The sequence below is a fragment of the Bos grunniens genome, chromosome 22 (genome assembly GCF_055505025.1).
Source record: "Bos grunniens cultivar Pamir isolate PY7600 chromosome 22, Bosgru_T2T1.0, whole genome shotgun sequence".
Lineage (NCBI taxonomy): Eukaryota > Metazoa > Chordata > Mammalia > Artiodactyla > Bovidae > Bos > Bos grunniens.
The window spans coordinates 17,734,668-17,756,813 of NC_141186.1; the positions used below are offsets into that span (position 1 = coordinate 17,734,668).

Here is a 22,146-nt window from a genome sequence, read left to right on the forward strand (position 1 = left end):
GTTTCCATTGGATAACGTATGGAGGTGACTTTGGACGGTGTTTACTGATGTAATGTACTCCAGAAATGCTGGCTGTGGCTGATGGAACAGGGGCCAGGTCTCACTCAGCTTTGAGTCTTTAGTGCCTCGTGGAGGCTGGTGTCTAGTAGGTCATTCAACAAATGCTTGTGTAAATCAAACTGAAGCCAGGTGAGGACCTGGCCACAGAGCTCCAGGAAACAGTAGTGTGAGCAGGAGGATGGGTTCAGGGGTATGGGATTCTACAAAGGCAGTGGTGTTGGGGTCCACAAGGGAGTCCGGAGGTTCATTCTCAGGAAGCAGACTCTTCGGCAGCTCTCAGAGGTGGGGACACGAGAAGGGCACTTATGTAAAGATCCTCTCACAGGTTCAGATTCGGCAGCTCTGGGATGGCTGTCTGGATGAGCACCAGGAGGATACAGACAGCCACCCCGGGAGACCCCACTGGTTTCTGGGTCATAAACTCAAATGGACAAATGAATGGAGATTCTGTGGCCAACCGGAGAGCACAACCCATCCAGAGGGGCCCCCGTTTTCCAATTTGGGGAGCTCAGCCTCTCTGGATCTTTTAGTTTTGCAAGAGAAGCTGAAAATCTGGACATGTAAGGAGAATTTTTTATTTTTAAATGCTGGGAAAAGTCAGATTTTTTGAACACTCTGAATGGCCAAATAAAACACATTTGTAGGCTAGAGAGGCTGCCACTTGGAGCCCTTGGGCAGTGGTTCTACCCAGGGTGATTTTGTCCCCCAGGGAACGTTTGGCAATGTCTGGAGATAATTTCTGTTGTTGCAGTTTGGGATTGGGGTAGAGGGTGCTTATGGCATCTAGAAATTAGAGGCCAGGAAGGCTGCTAAGCATCTTATAATTAAGCCCAGGACAGCTCCCCAACCTCCTTCAGAGTTATCTGGTCCTAAGGGAAGTTTAACTGTCCTTTGCCATGGGCAAAAAAAGAGGCAGGGCTGGGGCCACCTGCCACCTGATTTTATAGACTTTGGGGTCAAAGAGACAGGGCTCTGTCCTTCCCACTGCAAGGAACCAGGGCTGCTGTGGATGAACCTGCGTTGGCCCAATATAGTTATATTTTACAGTCTGCATACTTCCTGTGCATGAAGGAAGCAACGCACTACCCCAGCCTCTATAGGCATGAAAGTCATGCGAGAAATGTGGACAGAGAGTGTGAATACACTGCCCCTGGGGTCCCCAAGGGCTGGGCGTGATGTTTGCCGGGGATGATCAGGGATTTGGCCTCCCGTTCATGATGGAATGTTTGGTTTGGGTTCCTCATTCAGTAGTTTCTGGAACTGTAGTTGAGATTATTTCCTTTCCCAACAAAACCCAACCATAAAAACTAAAGTGCCTTTAGTCCTTCACAGTTCAGTAACTATTGGCTGAGCACTCACTGTGGCAGTACCCCCCAGGCTGGTGCTGATGGGGAGAGAGCAGAGACTCAGGCAGTTTCCCTCTGGAAACTTACTGCCTCCATCCAGTCCACCCTCCATCTACCCACAGCTTCATCTTCTTGAAAGAGCACAGACTGCCCATCAGACACTCCTGCTTGCAGACCTTCGGAGGCTCCCAGATGCACTTTGTCAGCCTCTGTGATCTGGCCCAGCCTCCATGTCAAGCATGTCTTCTGTTCTTCTGTTGTTATGCTTCTGTCTTTGCAAACCATACTTTCCCCTGTTCCTGGGGAACGTGGCTTTGCTCAGGCTGTGGCCTTTGCCTAGAATGCCGTCTCTGGCCACCCATGCAAGGTGAGGTGGTCCCTCCAGCCTCTTTATCCCCACATCCCATATCACCTCTTTCACTCTTTTGAAGCCTTTTCTACATCATGCTATTTTGGTTCTTGACCCTTGATCCCACCAAACTGGGAAGAGTTGATAAAAAATTCAATTATGAATTCCCTTTCCTGGGCAACCTCTTCATATTGCCCCTGGCATCCAGTAGGTATTGATTCAGGCTGTAACATGACTGCCCAAGCTCTTCTCCTGTGTCTGGTATGACACCAGTGCTGCCACCTCTTTCCAGCCTCACAAGGGCTTCATGACACCATGGCATCGTTCCATGTTTATGCATGAGGAGACTAAGGCTTAGTGGAATCGTCACTGCATTCATTCATAGGTTCACTCAGCAAGCGTATTTAATGAGCACCCACTGGGTGACAGGCTCTGTGGCATCGCGGAAAGAGTGGGAAAGTGAGACACTGCAAGCTGGGGACTGGGAAACTGACTCTGAGGCCTAAATTTAACAGCAGATAAATTTAACAGGGAGATACTTGGGATCCACCCCTAGGGAGGGTGGAGAAGGGGAGCAGAGTGAAGTCAAGTGTGATGCAGGCAGTCTTTACTCAAGGTCTTAGCCAGCCCTACAAGGAGTTCTAAAGATAGAATGACCCTTTAAAGCTGTCCAGGTTGAGACAGGAGAGACTGGTTTCTTCGCCCCATATCTTTGGATGAGGCGTCAGTCTTTGGAGGGTTTGTCTCCACGCCCTCTGATGCCATCACTGAAGCATGCTCTCAGCTGGGGGTTGTCTGCTGCCAGTGGCCCCAGCAACGAGGGGATCTGAGCATCTGTCACCAGGGAGAAAGTCTCTTTGACCCCATGGAGTTTACCTTCAAATGGGGAAAAAAGTGACAAATGCATAAACAAGTAGATCACTATGCTTCCCATTGTAAGTGCAAAGAAGGACAGTAACAGGCACTCTTTCTGCAGGCGAGGAAGCAGAGGTGCTGAGAGGTTAAATGGTTTTTAACATCCTATCTCCAATCTCCATCTCTCTGGCTCTGAATTTGAGCCCTCTCCACCTAGTAACTAGGCTTCCCAGATGGCATTAATGGTAAAGGACCTGCCTGCCAGTGTAGGAGATGCAAGTTTGATCCCTGGGTCGGGACGATCCCCTGGAGTAGGTCATGGCAACCCAGTCCAGTATTCTTGTCTGGGAGATCCCATGGACAGAGGAGCCTGGCAGGCTACGATCCACGGGGTCACAAAGAGTCAGACATGACTGAAGCGACTTAGCACACAAGCACACCACCCTGTGCTGGTCACATAGAGCCTTTAAAGTCAAGCTTAAGAGCTGGGTCTCGATCCCGTAGGCAGTGAGACAGTTTTGGAGGAACACAGTAAAATACTCTTCTAGGAAATGACACTGGGATGGGCATGAGGAATGGGGGGCTAGAGTCAGGACTTTGTTGAGGGGCAGCTTCAGGAATCTGGGCCCTGCAGTGATGCCATTGCTTGCTCTGGGACTGGGGGTGGAAAATGTGGGTTGCTTTGGGCTGCAAGTGACAGAAAATCCAGCTTTTAAATAACTTAACTAGTAAAGCCACAAAAGTAGAAGTTCTGCAGGAGACAGCCTGTGGATTCAGTTCAACCAGTTTCTTGGGAGGTCATTAGGATTTAGGTTTTCATTCTGCCAGCCGAAGCTGCTTCCTCTCCTGGTCCTAAGAGGTCTGCTGATAGCCACTGAGACTCCAGGCACTTTTGCTACCACTCAGTAGAAGAGCTGAAACCTTCCCCTCAACCTTCTCAGTCCTCTTCCATGCAGTTGTCACATACTCACCCCTGGACTAACAACACATACAGAATGCACCATCTTGAGTCAGGATGGGGTAGGCTATGTCCTTGAAAGAACTTGGCTGGAGAGATGAACACAGAGCCAGATTCATGGCTCTGTTAGGAAGCAGGAAAGGCAAGATTGGATGCTGGGGAGGGAGTCGGCATTGTCTGCTGCAGAGAACAAAGTACTGGGCAGTTTGATGGTAGGATGCGGTGACAAGTTGGATTGAGGATGGAGGAATTTTTTTAAAGTGTCAAAAATAGCTCCAAATTTCCAGTCGCCATGTCTGGGAAGATATTATCCCATTGACTGAACCTGAGGAGATGGAGGAAACATCACACATTTTCTTTTGGATAATTTGAATTTGATGTGATGAGGGGGTCATCCAAATTATATTGTTTTGCAACAGCTGAAGATAGGGTCTTTGGGGTTATGCAGACAGAGCCCAAGAGAGGGCCATGGAGGTGACGACATGGCTGCCAATCACCGAGAAGTGGGAGCTGAAGTCAGCAGTGCATGGGAAGCTGGCTGGGGCAGAGCTGAGAAGGCCAGACTCTTCCCAATAGAGCTGCTTCAAGAAATTTATCTGACAAGGGTCCCTGCCCATGTGCACAGTGACAGAGTGCAGAGATGTTCACTGCATCCTTGTTTGGAATATTAAGAGACTGGAAACAACCGGCTGGTTAATTAGTTATGACATATCTGGTGTATGGAACCCCAAGCGCTATTATTAATAGAAAAGGAGAATGCAAGAGCTACATGGCCTGTCAAGGAAAAAAAATCTGTCAGATACATTGTTTGGTGGAAAAAAGCAAGATGCAAAAGCTTGTGTAGATTACTTTCATTTATATTAAAAAAAGAACATATGCTATCCAGCTGTATGTGTGTATATTCATAGACTGTTTCTAGAAGGCACCAGAAGAAACCTTTAATAGTAAGTGCTTCTGAGTGGGGTTCTGGGAACTCAGGAGACCTACTTTTCACTTTTTGCTGGCTGTTAGAGTTTCTTTAACCACGTGCACTTGTTACCTAGCAAAAAAGTTATATCATAAAAATAAATACATAAGAAACGAAGTCTTGGGTGTTAGAGACATTGGCCAGACCAAGAGGAGGTCACTGAGGGGTGTCAGAGAGTCTGAAGCAAACGTCAGGGGGAGGGGCTGCAGGAGAAACTGAGGCAGCTGCTGAGACTCAGGGAGAGTGGAAGGAGATGGAAACGGCTTTTTGGGTACCTCTGTAGATGCCCATGATGTGACAGAAGGTTCCCTGGGAGCTCTACACAGAAAATTCTGCTGAGATAGTCCTGAGCTTCTGCATTGGGTCCCCTTGCTTTAGTCAGCAGAGCTGGAGGGAGGTCTAAACAGATCTCTGGAATTGCCCCAGAGCTCCTGTTCTCTGTTAGGAAATCTGACACCTGTAAGGGCTGCCTTTGGAGAGGTGATTCTTGGCCCTGCCAGGCCTAGAAGCTGAGGGGAATGAGATGGGCCTGAAGCAGAGCCTAGGAAGGCGTGTCTGGTGCTGAATCTTCCTAGCGACCCCAGAGTCCAGGGCTCTGATCTGTGCAGGAACTAGAGGAAGGCTGGTCTCTGCAAGTCAGTTGCTGACCATGCTGGAGGCCAAGGGAGCTGAGAGAAAGGACAGGAGGGCTCTGCTGTCAAGGGGCAGAGCTGCCTTTGTCAATATGGAAGTTTCACACGATGACCTGGGAAAACAGGGAGAGCAGTTTCTCTCCCCTCAAATAATAATGACAGTGCAGTCATCCAGCAATATGGGGAGTTTAGTTCCAGGACCATCAACACTGCCACCTCCCCCGCCAACCAAGTGGATACCAAAATCCAAAGATGCGCTAGATCCTTGTATAAAATGGCATAGTATCTGCATATAAAGATGTACATTCTCTAAATCATATACTTTAAATCATCTCTAGATTACTTATAATACCTAGTACAATGTAAATACCATGTTAATAGTTATGAATTCTGTGTGAATAGAATTATGTGTAAATAGCTGGCAGCACAAGGCAAATCGAAGCCTTGCTTTTTGGAACTCTCTAGATTATTTTTTTCAAATATTTTAAATTCACAGTTGGTTGAATCCTTGGATACAGAATACTTGGCTGACTGTAATAATAATAATAATACACAAAATAACAGAATCCTGGACTCTTCAGGCTGGAGAGGACCTGGAAATTATTTGTTCATTGTTCTTTGACTTGTGTCCCTCAATGTATTAAATATATATGTCACCTTGTGGTTTGGGTTGAGGTCAACTACACTTGCGTGCTATATGCCCCCCGCCTTAGAAAGTCCATGCACATGAGGGGATGAAAGCCTCTGAAAAGTTCTGCAGTAAGAAAACCTGTCTCATTTTGTTCAAGCAACTTTTTAAAGTTTATATATATATATATATTTTATAGATTCAATAACTTCAGTTCCAAGGCCATGGGCCAGACAGTGATGCAGCCAGGCTAGAACCCATATGGCCTGCCTCATGCTCCAGTGGACTCTCTGTTTACTTGGGCTGTTCACTGAATTGAAAGGCTAGATAATTATTTGTTAAACCGGGTTCTTTGGAACTCCAGTCTCATGAGATGTTAAGGAATGCTGAGCTAGGGACACACATTCTGACCACATCAGCTTAGGATACCCAGGATTACAGAAAGATGAACAGGTTGATTGGCTGTGGGGCTCCTCAGAATTTTTGGTATGATGTCCCTGTGACTCACCAAGGTAGGGAGGTGATATATAGAGTTCCCCAGCTTACATGGTCCAGGAATTCCTGTTGTAAGGAATCTCTCTCTGTGGATTCGTTTCATGGAGATAAGTTGAAGAATTCAGATTTGGGTCAGTGAGGTTTATGTGGATTACTGTACCCCTTCTCAGGTGACCCCAAGCATTGCTGCCCTTTCTGTGTTGAAAAGGAAGTTGGTCAGTGCAGCCAGCACCCTTCTGCCCCTCTGACATTTGTTCTTCCACATTACAGAGCAAGGAGATCGGCCTGCAGATGCATGAGGAGCTACTGAAGGTCACCAACGAGCTCTACACAGTAAGTCTCACCCTGGGTTCTGCCACTGTTTGGGATTGAGCCCCCTTTGCTTCCATGCCCAGCACTGGAGGAAAGCTGACCAGTGGTCTGGGGTAACCCTGGGCCCTTTTGCTCTGTCCTTTGCTCGAGTGACAGCAGGATTATCAGGGTGGGATAAAATGGCTTACAGCCCCAGCTTCTGTTTCAGAATATCTGGGGAGGGGCCCTGGGCACATTTAGTTTGTAAAAGTTCACAGAGATTCAGATTATATGCCAGCCATGAGAACATGTTACCTTTCAAAGCAGAAGATGCCAAGCTGTGGTGGGGAGAGCCAGGCTCAGGCAGGACAGGAAGAAGCTGAGGCCCACTTCTTACTGACTGTGGTGCGTGGAGCTCATCTGGGTCTCAGTATTCTCATCTGCAAAATGGAGCACTATTTGAAGGGTCACATGAGGCCGGGGTGGGGTTGATAAGCATGCCTTGCCATCTCAGGGTAATAATTTCAGAATGTGCACAATTTGGCCTAGAACTAACCTTGCTGCCTGCTTGGGCTTGAGATCTAACTGGGTTTGGGATGGGTGTTAGAATCCAAGAAGGTAAGGCAATGGGGAACACAAGCACACTGGTTAGTGGTGCTGGCAGTTACAGCCTGTGCTTTGAGGAGCCATGGGCTTCCTTGGGGAGGAGTGAGAGCCCCAGGGACAGCCCCAGGGGTCGGGACGCCCAGCAGACAGAACCACAGGACTTCCACCCCTAAGGCCACCAGGCTGGAATCAAATTGTTATGTTTTAAGTATGTGGAGATTACTTATCAAATGTCTCATTAAAAGGGGAGGATTCTGAGGCTAAAATTATATTTGAAAATCCCTGGTATGAGAGGACCAAGAGCAGGCTGTGAGAAGGCCCCTCTCGTTGATATTGTTATCTTTCTCAGTCCACATCCTGTGTGATTAGTAGCTGGTGGACCCCTCAGGGGCTAAGAGCCTTTGCCCAAGAGCCTGAACTTCAGATAGGAAGTCCTGCGTCAGACTCCAACCAGCTATGAGACTTTGGGCCAGGCATTTCCTCTTCTGGGCCTCAGTCTCCCAATCAGAAAAATGGGGGTGAGACTTCCTAGTGGTTGGTCTACCAACGTTGAAACACATATTTCTATGATTCCAAGTTAAGGAGAAAAATTTGAACCCTGACAGTTTTTAATTAGATCATTGCTTCGGGCGAAAAGAGGCACTGCTGATGGAGAAAACATAACTTGACTTTGAGGCAGCTGGGATTGTGGGGGAGAATCACCTCATGGTTTATAGCACAGACTCTGGAGCCAGACACCTGGCTTCAGATCCAGCTGATAGGCAGAAGTAATAATGCCTGCTTATTAGAGAACGAAAGGAAAGACATGTGAAGAACACCAGGAGGAAAGAGAGCCCAGAGGCACAGCGTATTGGAGCCCACAGTTATCTCACACTCTGTCTCCAGCTCCCTGGAGCATGTGAGGGTGAGGCAGGCTGTGCGTTCCTGCGGCGGGGGAGCATGGTGACAACGGGGCGAGACCGGAAACCAGATGAAATGTTTCTCTGCAGAGGGTTTGTTCTCCATCCAGGACCTTTTCCTGTTTCTCAGGCACTTCACCTCCATGGTATTCCAGCACCTGGGTCTGTATTTGGGATCCTGGCTGCTCCCACTCAGATCTTGAAGCTTTCCTCTGGGCTTCAGCTGGGCACCCCTCCTGGGTGCTCTCTGTTCACCCCCAAATCCCCCCACCTTGGCTCCTTCACCCCTGTTATTCCCTCTGTCCTCTTACACTTACTTGTGTCATACTCAGTTTGCAAACCTAGACCGAGCTCCACCACCTTAAGAAAGCTGTCACCTCTGGGCCTCAAATTCCTGCGGCTGCTTTAAAAAACTCCTTGTGTTATCCTGAAGTTCTCTGCCCTGTCTGTTCAGTTGGCATATACACTCCCTGGAGTCAGATTTTGGTGAGAAGCGCTACACTCGAGGCCCAAAGCCTCAGATCGCACCTGGCTGTTGTGTCTTTCTTCAGCTCTCAGTGAAACTCAGGTTGGCAATAGAAGCTTTCTCCAGTTTGTGGGCTGGATCGGGCAGGCAGTTGTTAGGGACCAAGAGGGTGATGCTGGTGCCTACACACGTGTGTCCCTGCTGGCCGTGGGGCAGGGTGTCTGGACAGAAGTGCATGCCCTTGGTATTAGACAAACAGGCCAGGTGGGCAGGTTGGTCCCTCTTCCCATCTCCCAGCGGCCTCTCGATGGCCTCAGAACCGAAGGGGAAGGAAGGGGCAGCCCCTCCCCACTCTCTCCTTTTGCCACTTGCTGCAGAAAAGTGAGACCCTGGCAGTGCCCACAGCACCCCCACCCCCACCAGGTCATTTGTTGTCTGCACTGAGTTTTCTATCGTTGACCAGAAATTCACTTACATTCAGATATTTGGGACTGCCTTCTATGGTCTTAGCACCACAGGAGGAAGAGCAGCAGGCTGTGAACATTTCAAGAGCTGGTCTTTGAAGTGTCTTGTACATCCCTGTTATTCCCAGGGATGGAAGGAGGGATCTGTGAATAAATGAAAGAAACTGGTTTTGTCTGCAAGGAATTTAGAACCTGCCCGGGAAGATGAGAGTAAACTTGTGAACTGGTCAGAGCCTAGCGTGGGCTGGATACGTGGACTCGGAGGGAGGGCGCCTGGACTGGGGGTCCCCGGCGGTGGCTCCAGGTTCTCTGTAGTGTCCCCACCGCTGTCCCCGAGGGTGGTGCTGCCACCTAGAAGGCAGTCCGGACAGATTGGCTGAGTGAGGTAATGACAGGGGAGTGTGGGCATTCGTGAGAGACTCACTGAGGATTCAGAAGGTGAAGGGCTGGCTCCCGGAGGCTTACTGAAATCCAGGGTGAGTTCTGAGCCCAGTGCCTGTAGATGGTAGGAATTAGCAAAGCAGACAGGTAGAGAGGAAGAGAAAAGGAATTCTCCGTAGGGGAGACAACATATGATCGTAGCAGAGCAAACATTACAGGGGGAGGTTTGAATTTCTACTGCACGACCTCCCAGCTCAGCCAAGTCAAATATCGTCCTTTTTCCTTATTGTCAAAACAAGGATAGTAATAACAACCATGGCCAGAATGTATTTCACACTTTTAGATACTTTATATGTATCATTTAATTAACACACATTTTACAGATAAGGAAACTGAGGCACAAAGAAATAAAGCCTTGCTTAAGGCTGTATCAGTTATCAATGACTGTGTAACAAATTATGTCAAAACTCAGTGTCTGAAAATGACAACTATTTTATTTGTTCATGATTCTGTGGGTTAGTGATTTGGGCTGGGTTCCAGTGGAGCCAGTGATATAGCTAAAATTTCCTGACCAATCAAAAAAAAAAAAAGAGCTCCAAATGGGAAAACACCAGTGGGGTTTCAAGCCTTTGTGTCACATGTGCTGACAGCTCATTGCCCAAATCAAGTCACACAGCCAAGTCCACAGTTGTAGGGTGGAGAGGCAAACTGCTTCTGAAGTGCCAATGCAAAGTGATCTCCCTGAGGCCATCGAGCCACTGCTGAGGCCATCTTTGTAAACAATCTACCGAAGCACCCCGCTACTGGGGGCACTCTGGACCCCAGTTCCACGCTTTGTTATTGGGGATTTCTTTCTGGTTACCATGCCTGATTTTGCAAGCCTTTAGATGTTCCCTCCTCCCCCAGCCCGAGTCATGACCACAGGGACTAAAAAGGAAATGATGTTGAGAAAGGATTGTCCAGGAATCCCATGTTTTTTCTTGTAATGTTTTATAGAAGAGGTGGTAAGGGCATAATGATGATAGAGATGAATGCTTAAGGTTGCCCATCTCCCACTTTAGGGAAAAGACTTGTCCCCATCTGGGATCAGGAAGGACACCGAGAAGACTGCAGGGCTGGGCATTTTGTTAGTTCATTTGTTCATTGGTTCATTCATTCACTTGACAAGGCTTCCTTCTGCCTAGTCCTCATCACCTTGAGGTGCCCTTCTTTCTAAAACATGCCAAGGCACACGCACACACACACATGCACACCCCGCGTCACACCTCACCTCTTTTCCCCTAGACTCCCATCAGCCTGGCGCAATATGGCTCTTGTTCATCGTGTATTGGCCTGGGAGGAAAGAAGGGCAGAGGTCGAGAATGTGGGCCAGTGTGCCAGTCCTTCTGGAAGAAGCAAAGCCAAAACAAAACAGAAACAACACATTCTGTTTTTGTTGTTCAGCTAAAAATATGTTCAGATTTTCAATAGTTCTACATCACAAAATGCACCTGTTGTGCTTTGCACTAACAAACATTGTAGCATCTGTCACCTGGCCCCTCCTCCGGGCTCAGGAGCTCTGCTTGAGGCTCCCCCAGGCAGGGCTGCTGGGTCTGCCTTCCCAGCCCAGCATGGCTAGCGGGGCCCTGAGACTTGGTTCAGGGCGATGTGGAGGGGCCTGAGGAGCATCCATACGAGCCCACTTCTGGTGACCGGTGGACACTGGAGTAACAGATGGGCTCCACCTTTTACTTACTCCATCTTCGATTTGATTTGCACTGGGTTTAGGCGTGTGAAATAAATTCTGGGCCCTCAGATAAATTTTTGCAGTGGCATCTCCCTGTCTCCCTATCGATGACCATTCTCAGGGATGCAATAGTAGAGAGAGCTTGAGACGGGATCCTGCAACCTGGGTTCTGGCCCCAGCTCCATGCCAGCTTCACTGTGTATCTTTCTGGATTGACATCTGTCATCACTGAAATATAAGCACCGTGCTTTCATCATGCCACTGGGCTCTGTGCCATTTACTTAATAGTTTTCTTTGAATCAAGTCTTTTAAAAAAATAAAAAACACCTCTCCCTGTTGTAATTAATTTATGGAGAAGCAGCCATGTGTACTGAAAAGAATACAGGTTTTTAGAACCAAATGGATCTGGGTTCCAGGCCCTGTCACTTGTCAAACCCTTTGGGTCTCAGCCCCCTAGAATATGGGGATTCACCACCTCATCCTCTGGATTCCATGAGTGAGTGGCATAGAGCATAGCACAGTGCCTGGCAAATATCAGTGTTAAATCATTGTGTGTTTATGAAAGTGAAGCATAAATATTTTTCATTTTTCCTTCCCTCTCTCCTCCTGCCTACAGCTCCACTAGGCTAGCTCGAGCTCAGAGAATATTTTGCCTAAAAAAGTTCAGCCACCTCCTGATTGGTCTCCCATCTCCCATCCTCCCATCCTTCATACTCGAGCCAAAGAGACCATTTGTAAAGAATTGTTGAATATTTAAAGTTAGAGATAGATAATGCATGCACAATGGAAAAAATCCCTGATAGTTAAACAGTACAAAAAGGTACCAAGTGATAAGCGTGTCTCCTGTTACCTGCCTCTCCCCCTCCTCCCATACATGCCCAGTTGTTAGTTTCTAGTTCAGCGAGTGACTCCTTGGAGAGAGATGTAATTCATCACCAAGGTACATGGACACACGTATCCTGCACAGGGGCACCAGCTGGGCCTTGTGCAGCTTGCTCTGCACCTTGCTATTATTGTTATGTTTTGGAGATTGTTTCATTTCATTAGTGCTTAGAGCCTCCACTCTTACATGGAGCTTATCACATGCCAGAAATGGGTCTCAACGCCCAGTGTCTTAATTCTTTCATGCTCAGTTCACTTTTGAGGTAGGTGGTGCTGTTACCACCCATTTTAGAGACAAGCTGTGTGAGGCACAGAAAGGCCAGGTAGCCAGCCCAAGGCCACCCAGTCGGGGCGTGGCAGGGCCTGCTCCAAGTCTACCCGCAGAAGTTGCTTACATAAATACATTCAACTATTTATATAAACACACGTATATTAAAAAAGTGGCCACCTGCTCCAGTATTCTTGCCTGGAAAATTCCATGGACAGAGAAGCCTGGCAGGCTATAGTCCATGGGACCTCAAAGCATTGGACACGACTGAGTGCCGAGCACATGCACACACACACATACACACACACATATATATTTTGGAAGGAAATGACACTTCACATTAGTGAGTGAAAACAAACTGGCATAAAAGAAGGTTTCCATTAGCTAAACGGAGAAAAAATAATGTTAATTCTTTTTAAAAAACTTTATTTTATATTGTAGTATAGTGATCAGCAAATGTTGAGATAGTTTCAGATGAACAACAAAGGGACTCAACCATACCTAAACATGTATCCATTCTTCTTCCTCAAACTCCCCTCCCATCCAGGCTGCCACATAACACTGAGCAGAGTTCCTTGTGCTATTCAATAGGTCCTCGTTGGTTATCCATCTTAAATACAGCAGTGTGTACATGTCCATCCCAAACTCCCTAACTGTCCCTTCCAATATTAATTCTTGGTGCTGCCTCCAAGGCAGGCATTAGATATGAGAGCACTGAGCTGAGTTTTTCCCCCTAATATAATCAGAAGGATTCCAAGAGAACTGAAAAGAGTTAATAACATGTCTGTAACACCTGAAATCACTTCTCTAACACAAGTAAGTTGTTCCCATTGCACACTTTGGGAAACCCTGATGCAGTGCAAGTTAGCTGGGCTTTGGTCCTCGATTCCACATCTGCAGGATGAAGACAGGAAGCTAGAGGAACTCTGAGGTTCCTCTCAGGCTTGTCTCTTCATGCCGCCCTGGGACGGAGACCAGGGCATGGCAGGCCCTGCCAGCCTGTCACAGCCTGCTGGCCAGGCGTGTGCCCAGTGTCATCTAGGGCTGGCAGTGGTCCTTAGAAGAATGAGGGCAATAAGGTTTCCCTCTAGACAACCTCCCTACCCCTCTCAGCTCTCCCATGGAGACATTCCTTCACACAGCTGACGTTTACTGATGATCCATGTGTCCAGAGGATGGGTCATGGCTTGGCCATGTGACAGGTGTCAACAGGGATATGGACACGGTGTGAGCGGAGAAGAGATGGTCTTGGATTGGAGCTGAATGACAGTGGACTTTCCTGGGTGGAGAGCGAGGCACAGAAGCAGGAAGCCAGGACCCGAGATGAGTAGCCCCTGTTCAGCCAGTCAGTGTGAGTCAGACACTAAGTCTGGCCAGTAGAGGCCAGGGGTGATCTGGGTAGTGGGAAATCTAGTGCGGAAGGAAGTCCACCTTTTGGGACTCATTCAGGAGCAAGAGACAGAAAGCCAGGACAATCTGACATGTAAAAATGGCAACTTACTGAATCTCGGAGGCTAACCCACTAATTGCATTGTCTTTCTCCCCAGCAGAGTGTGTAATCTAAGCGCAGAGACCCTATCTGTCTTCCACACAGTAGAATTTGCAGCACCTGGTATACAGTGCCTGCACATAATAAATTGTTCAATAAATACTTAATTATTGGAAGTGCAGCTGCCCTCCCCCTGCCCCCAGCCGCCAATATACTCACCAGAGCAAAAGCAGCAGAACGACATCTTCTCCATTTTTATCTTATTCCCTCCCTCCCTTTTTCTTCTTTTCTGTCTCTCTTTCTCTCTCCCTTCCTTCTTTCCTTCCTTCCACCATCCCCTCCCTCATTTGATGTTGTTTTTCTCTACAGGAGGCTTCTCTCCTGTGGAGATAAAGTTGGCCCACGTCCATCCCCCGCATCCCCGCCCCCTACAGGCTCACTTCCTATCAGCTCAGCGCCCCCTAGTGGACAGCAAACACTGCCTTCCCCTTGTCTCCAGCAGAGCCCAAGGGCTGTTTCTAACTGGCCAGGCTGGGGGTCCCATCACTGCAGCCGGATTAACATCATGTTTACTGACAGGTCAGGCCTGGGTCTCCTGCCCACATGCAAGGATTGGAGGGTGGTGTCGGTTTCCCTTGAACCACATGGGCTGAGAACGGTGGAAGGGAATTTGGGGGATTTCCTCAAAGAAAATCAGGAAGCCATTCCAGAAGGAGGACTGGCTGATCCTCGACAGAGAAAAACAGCAGATGTCTGCTGAGGGAGAGAAGCTCGGGGAGGAGAAGAAAGTGGCTCCGTTGGCTGGTTTTCAGACAAGCACCTGGTGTTCTCCTACCTGTAAGCTGTTCCTCAAACCTGTTTGGCTCACGTTTCTACTGGGCTTAATACTGACGTTGCTCCCTTTGTCTGGAACGGTCCTCCCCCACTCCACACCCTATTCACCCATCTGACAGCTGCTCTTCCTTCAAAGTTTAGTTTAGGTATCACTTCCCCTCTAAGAAGCCTTCCTTTAGCAGCCCTTACTCCCCTCATCATAGCACTTCTCATATGCTGTGATAATCACTTGCACAATGTTTGTCTCCCTACTAGAGTGTGTATTCAGTGAGACTGTCTCTGTCTTCTACATTGTAGTGTTTTCTCGTGTAGGTCCGAGTGCAGTACCAGGCCCATCATGAGCTGTTCCATAAATATTTAGCAATTGAAGGTGTAGCTGTTGCCCTACCCCCAAAGATTATATATTCATTAGAGCAAAAGCAATAGACTCAATTTTATCCTTGTCCATCCCATCCTTCCACCTACTCACCCATCTATCTAGCCATCCATCCATTCATCCACCTGCCACCCATCTATCCATCTTGCCACGCCTCCTTCCACCCACCCACCTATCTGCCTATCCAGCCACCACTTTATCCAGCCAGCCATCTAGCTGTCATTCATTTATTCATGCGAATATACACTGATACTTGCTGGGTACCAATCTCTGCTCTAATACAGGGATTATGATCATGGACGGTGTCCTGGCCCTTATGGACTTTGCACTCGAGTTGGGTGAGGCCGTTTATAAAGGTGCAAAATGAGTAAGACAGTGATTAGAACTTCTACGGAGAACGTAGGCAGCACAGAGTGTGGTGGTCAGACTGAAGTTTGGGTACTTCTCTTTTCCTTAAGGATGTCTTTGTTATGCTCTGGCCCAGGGTCTCACTTCATTCACAACTCTTCTGTGGCCCAGGGATGGCCCTTCCTGTTGGGTGGAGGACACGTACACAGAATTGCATTATTGAGAACCTTTTTTTCTAAAAACTGATCCTTATCCTGCCCCAGTCTGTCCCTTTATTAATGATGTGAACTTCCAGATTGCCTTTGCCTTCTTTTGCATCTAAATCTGGATTTGAAGAACCGTGCAGATAATACTTTCCTATTATCATGATCTGAGGCTTTGGGAAGATGCAGGAGGCACAGCGTGCACAGCAAAGGCAGCATGATCACCAGAAGAGGAAATATGGACAGCCTGGCCATCTGGCTTGCTGTATGACTTAGGACCCAAACTTGTCATTTCTGGGCCTCAGTCTCCTTCAGTGACAGGATAATATATCAAGGTTTCTGGAGCGTCTCTGAGAACCTATGAAACTGATTTGGGGCCAAGAACAGTGGTCTCCACTTACATATCCCTGCCTAGTACTTCTCAACCTGTGCTAGACTTCTTCTGAAAGGCTGTCCCTGATAGGATCTCGAGGGCTGGAAAGTGAACTCCCATCTGGCAGTAAGCTTCTGGGTGTCTCTGAGGCCCTTCCAGAGATCCCAGGTTGAAGACTGTGTCCCAGTGACTTGACTGAACTCCTGCATCCTCCTCTGCTCCCTTCCCCACCCCCACACTGCTGGCAGCCTGCCACTCTGCAGTCACAGCTTCCCCAGGTCTCTGCAAGCCCCCCCCGGTCTTTGCCAGGCAGCACAGAGAGGTCAAGCCTCTGCCACACAGCCACCCGGCAAGTGGTAGGAGGGTCAAGTCTCAGAAGCAGGTCTCCTGAGTCTCCATGGTGCAGAGCACCCTTTCATCCCTATGTTGTGGTTTCCTCGTTGGTAAAGCAGGCAGAATATAGTCTACCTCATAGGGGTTGTGTGAAAAATAAGTGAATCAATGTCTGTGAGGTGCTTAGAAGTAGGCCTGGCATGTAGTAAGTGTTCAGTAAATGTTAGCTGCTATTATTATTATTCTGCTGCCTCCCAGGATTAATTGAAATGCTCCTTATGGATAATAAAAAGAGAGGTTTGCAAAGTCTGAAGTAATAGGTAAATTTAAATATTATTCAGCACCTCCTGGATTGGCAATATTAAGCAGACTGTTCTGGACCATTGAGCTAAGGGCCTTTCATGCCAAAGCCCCTGTTTCAGGTAATTAAATAAAGGAAGCATCTAGAGGGTTCTGGGCATAAATAGACTCACTTCAGAGAGGTCCCCAGGTGAGCTTTCTTGTAGCAGCTGTCTGACATAAGTGTCCCTGGGCAGTCCAGTTCACCATGATTCTTGGGATCAGGAATTACCAATTGAATCACGTAGAGTTTGACCCCAGGGTCACTGGGCTGTGTTCTCCAATCATGGGGCTTTTGGAATGCAGTTCAGAGACTACTCTGGGAATCTGGCTTGATGGAGGGCAGGAAGACTACTCTGTGATTCAAGAGGAGTAGAAAAGTAGCCAAAGGAAAATGTGGGAGGCTGAGAAAGCCCAGCTGGGATGCTGACCTTGATCACTTGGATGAATGGATGCGTGAATGATTGGATGGGAAGCTCTAGGTGCAAATTGAAGTGCTGTCTCTTCCTCTGAACTACCCAACACACACGATAAATCAGTGCTTGAGATAAGCAGACCTCAGCAGCTGAAATGGGGGAAAAAATGGATTTTGCAGGAATCCTTGAACCCAGAAAGGAAATGGAGTTCAGAAACGAACAGCACCAGCAGCACGGGGCAGGAATGCAGACGCCAGTGGTGTCTGTGAAGGTGGAGGGGTCAAGGAAAGGTTCGAGAATGGGGGCCCAGAGACAGCCTTCAGCAGGCTTCCCAGATCTGAGTCACATTCCATTCCAGGAGCCACGGCTTAAAGATTGTTGGAAATAGGCAACTACGTTGGTCATCCATAAACCTGCAGTCATTGCCTTTGGCCACTAGATGTCGAAAACACTTTGATCCAGCACATTTTCTGGCCCATTGAGTTGTTTAGAAGTAAGCTTAGAGAAGTTGGAGGGGATGAAGGAAGGGATGCAACCAGCAAGAAGGGCCTCTTTAGAAGCTTTAGAGCAACTCCAAAAAAAAAAAAAAAAAAAGGGCCGGATGCAGAGAAGTCTTCTCATCAAGTTCCACAAAGACAAGTTGACTGGAAGTTTTCATTTATTTTGAAATTTGGAGAGGTTTTCAGGATGAAAGGAGGGAGAAATGTGGTGTAGAATAAATTTTTTTTTCCCACATTAGCTAATGGTTTCTAGAGTTTGTATTTTCCTGAAGTCAAATAAGTAAGTTCAAGATTTTCAAACCCTCAGCCCAAATCAGACATGTAAATGGTGGTGGCAATGGTAGCAGCTTATGCTTACGTGGCTTTTACTGTGTAGTTGGTATTGATTTCAGTATCTTAAAAAATTAACTTATTTAGTCTCATCACAAACCTATGAGATAGGTGCTATTATTATCCCCATTTTATAGATGAGGGAGCAGAGGTCAGAGAGGTTATGTGACTTGCCCAAGATCACACAACTGGTAAGTGGCAGCAACAGGATTCAGCCCAGATATTTAGGCCAGAGTCCACATTCTTACCTAACCTGCTCTACAATAGGTGTTGACCCTGCTGACTCATGATGTATGACAAACTTCCTTAACAACAGATCCATGCTGTGATTTCATGGTAAGAATCACAGAATCTTATTAGAATCTCATTCTAATAATCTAACTTCACAGGACTTTGACGTGAAGGAGATAATAACATTGGCCAGTAATTCAATCGGAGTTCTTTGACTTAAAGGGCCTGGTTAGGTAGAAGCATGTCCCATCCCTGGGGGATCACCTCTGCTCCATTAGCTACTGTTAATTGTCCAAACAGCAGGAGAAAAGGACCAACAAGGCTCAGGAGCCATGAATTCCAGAAATTTCTTGTGTTCTTTAGCATAGAAAGACGATCATGAACTTGATATTGCAAAGGGAAAGTATAGACCTAGTTGGGGACTGGGAGATAGAATACTGTTGGTATAGGACTGGCCTCGCTTGCTCTAAAGCTGCTCCAAATACATCTGCTGAGCAAATGGTAATGAATGAAGGAGACAGTATGATATGATAGTATTAAAAGTCTGAGACCAAATTTTTACTGTGGTTACGTATATCATTTATATTTACTCTATGACCCTCTATTCCACTCCTATTTACTTAGGAGTAACGAAAACATCCATCAACAGAAAGAATTGTATGTGAACATTCTCAGCAGTGTTGTTCATAATAGCCAGAAACTATACACAATCCAAATAATGATCAATGTGTGAACAGATCAACAAATTGCGGTATAGCCATACAAGGGAATACTAATCAGCAATAAAAAAAGAATTGCTGATACATGCAGAAACATGGGAGAATCTCGAAAAAATTATGCTGAGTGAACAAGGGTAGGTGTAAAAGAGTTTATACTCTATGGGTCCATATATATGAAGTTCTAGAAGACACAAAACCAATCTGCAGTGTCAGAAAGCAAATCAGTGACTGCAGGGGGCTGGGGTAAGTGGTGGGGATGGATCAGAAAGGGGCACGAGGGATCTTGTTGGTGTGATGGGAGTGTTCGGTATCTTGATTCTTAAGACGATCACAAGGATGTAAAGTCTGGAAACCATACTGATAATACTGTATGATCTTGGATACACCACTTTGTTTTTCTACACCTTGGTTTTCCTGTTCGTAAAACTTGGTGGTTGGAGTAGATGATGTGTAGAATTTCTTCTGACTCAAAAATTCCTTTGTTATAGCAATATCTAATTCTTAATATGGAATTAGGGTAGCACTGTGCAATTTGCTTTAAAGGAATTAATTTTATAGTAGCTAGGGATGAATTTATTTCTGAGAACATAGAATATCTATTAGGTTACCAATAATATTCCTTTTGGGAACAGAGCCATTTGCAGGCCAAATTTACTTAAGGAAACAGCTGAGAAAATGATTTGTGTGTAAGTAAGAAGGATGATCCCATGGAAATCCCACGAGCACCTAAGGAGAGCCTTTTCCAACGACACTGGGAAAGCGATGGGAGAGGGAGGCAAGCCACACAGCTGGCAGGGCTGGGTGGGCGGGGGCCAGCTGAGGAAGGCCACGTTCATTACATCACTTCCCAGAGCCCCCAGAAGCTCAGAAGCTGCAGTGGCCCTTTTAATTTCCTCTTTACTGGTTCATTCCTGGCACTCAGCAAGGCCTTAATGATGATAGTCATCATCTCCAGTCCTCAGACAGCTTGTATAAAAATGAAGAGCCTAGGGGTTTCAGAGCATGTCATGGGAAGAGGGCAGGGGCAGAGCTGACCAGAGCACCAAAGTTGGAAGGGAGTTGGCAGCACTAAGGGCCACCCGTGCTGGGCTGTAACAGCCTTTTGATTGCCTGCACTCATGTGTCCCCAGGTCATGAAAACCTACCACATGTACCATGCAGAGAGCATCAGTGCGGAAAGCAAGCTGAAGGAGGCCGAGAAGCAGGAGGAGAAGCAGTTCAACAAGTCAGGAGACCTCAGCATGAACCTGCTCCGGCATGAGGACCGGCCCCAGCGCCGCAGCTCTGTGAAGAAGATCGAGAAGATGAAGGAGAAGGCGAGCAGAGGCCCTGGGGATTGGGACGAGGCAGGAAGGGGAGGGTCAGGCTCCCTCCAGCCTGGGCCTCCCGCTCTGCACCCCGAGTGTCTGGGGGTGGATTAATGCTGTCGGCAGCTGCTCCCCTCAGGGGGCAGTGCTGTGGTGGAGGCGGGGTTGGCCATGCCTCTGCTAGCACTTGTTAGGCCTCTGGCCAAGGTCAGCAGAAGGAGAGATGCTCAGCTGGCTGGAGAGCTGAACTGTGATGAGACTCTCGTGCAGGGAGCATCTTCTGGCAAGAATCACCAGGCATTAGTGTGGGTGGAGCCTGCCCTGGAGGTCGATTTAGTGGCTGGGGGTGCTGACTGGGCCTTAATGTGTCCCAACAAGAGGCAACAGCACTGGGGTACCAACCAACACCTGGGAACCAGCTAAAGAACCATTCTGAAGAAATTGCCACAGCCAGGCCAAAGCCGGGCCATACAGAATCCTTGTGTATTGATGCTGGAGAAGTGCTTTTGTGTGACATGGTGAAAGTGCTAGTTTTGGAGTCAGACAGGCTGATTTTTGCAGATGCCACATTTATAACAACCCTCTGAACTTCACTTTTAAAATTTGACAGTGATTATGAACAAATCTCCTTTCTCATATGAACTGTCATCAATTGGTAGTGGCTACCCAGAGCCCTGGGCTTCCCAGGTGGCGCTAGTGGTAAAGAACCTGCCTCCAGTGCAGGAGACTAAGAAATACTGGTTCAATTCCTGGGTCAGGAAGATCCCCTGGAGGAGGGCATGGCAACCCACTCCAGTACTCTTGCTTGGAGAATCCCATGGACAGAGGAGCCTGGTGGGCTATGGTCTGTAGTGTCACAAAGAGTCGGACCAAATGTAGTGACTTGGTACGCACACTTGCACCCAGAGCCTTATGTTGAGGATTATGAGCCCCCTCAAGACTTTAGTTAAAGATAGTACGGTGATCAATTAATGAGGTCTGCCATGGCCAGGGAATTTAAAGGGGCAGTGTGCATCCTGCCGTTTTTCATCCTAGATTAGGTTACTTCTTAGGTTCCTTTCTTCTTAAAGGGCTATGATTTTCTTGCTGAATTCTCTGCATTCATTCATTCCATATAATCAGCAAACATTTCTGAGCTTTTTCTATTTGCCAAACATTGCATCAGATGTTTATTTAGGCTTCTATTAGACTAATTCTATGAGACTAATTCTGTGAGACTGACGATTATATGATCCTACAGCTCTCATTATAGGAGATTGAGTGGGAATAAAATCCAACAGGACCTGGGTAAGCTGGAAAAGTAACCAGAGGCAAATGAAATATCAGAGTCATTTCCAAAGCCAAAGAAAAACATGCTTCACGATAAACAGGCAGCGACCCCATTAAGAGATGGGCAAAGGATTTGAATAGGCATTTCTCTAAACAACATATGTAAGTGGCCAATAAGTACATGAAAAGATGCTCAGCATCATTAGTTACTAAGGAAATCCAAGTCGAAAGCACAGCCCCTCCATGGTGGCTGAAATATAAAAGTCAGATAACCACAAGTGTGGGTGAGGATGTAGAGAAACTGGAACCATCATACATTGCTGGAGGGAATGTAAACTGGTGCAGCCACTTTGGAAAATAGTCTGAAAGTTCCTCAAAATGTTAAACATAGAGTTACCATATAACTCAGCAATTCCACTCCTGGAACTTGATAGCAGTTTCATGCATAATAGCCAAAGACTAGAAACAATCAACTGATGAATAAAATATGGTAAATCCCTATAATGGAATCTTCAGCCATGAAAAGGAATGAATACAGATACAGCATGGATGAACCTTGAAAACAAGTGTGCTAAGTGAAAGAAACCAGTTACAAAAGACCACATATTATATGATTCTGTTTATTTGAAATGTCCAGAATAGACAAATGTATATAGATAGAAAGCAGATTATTGGTTGTCAGGAGTTGGGGCAGAAAAGAATGGAGAGTGACTGCTAATGTACAGGGCTTCCTTTGGGGTGATGAAAATACTCTAAATTTAGATAGTGGTGCTGGCTGTATTGATACAATATTTTGGGAATATACT

At 47.0% G+C, this 22,146-nt stretch overlaps 1 protein-coding gene across 4 annotated transcripts in view; it reads left to right on the forward strand.

The window, feature by feature from the left end:
- SRGAP3 (SLIT-ROBO Rho GTPase activating protein 3) overlaps window positions 1–22,146 on the forward strand; it is a 247,180-nt gene that overhangs the window by 156,173 nt on the left and 68,861 nt on the right. For all 4 annotated transcript variants that reach the window (XM_086366585.1, XM_086366587.1, XM_086366586.1 and 1 more), the window contains exons 4-5: window positions 6,561–6,623; window positions 19,895–20,080. In XM_086366585.1, the coding sequence (XP_086222711.1) occupies window positions 6,561–6,623; window positions 19,895–20,080 (249 nt within the window). The remainder of the gene's footprint in view (window positions 1–6,560; window positions 6,624–19,894; window positions 20,081–22,146) is intronic.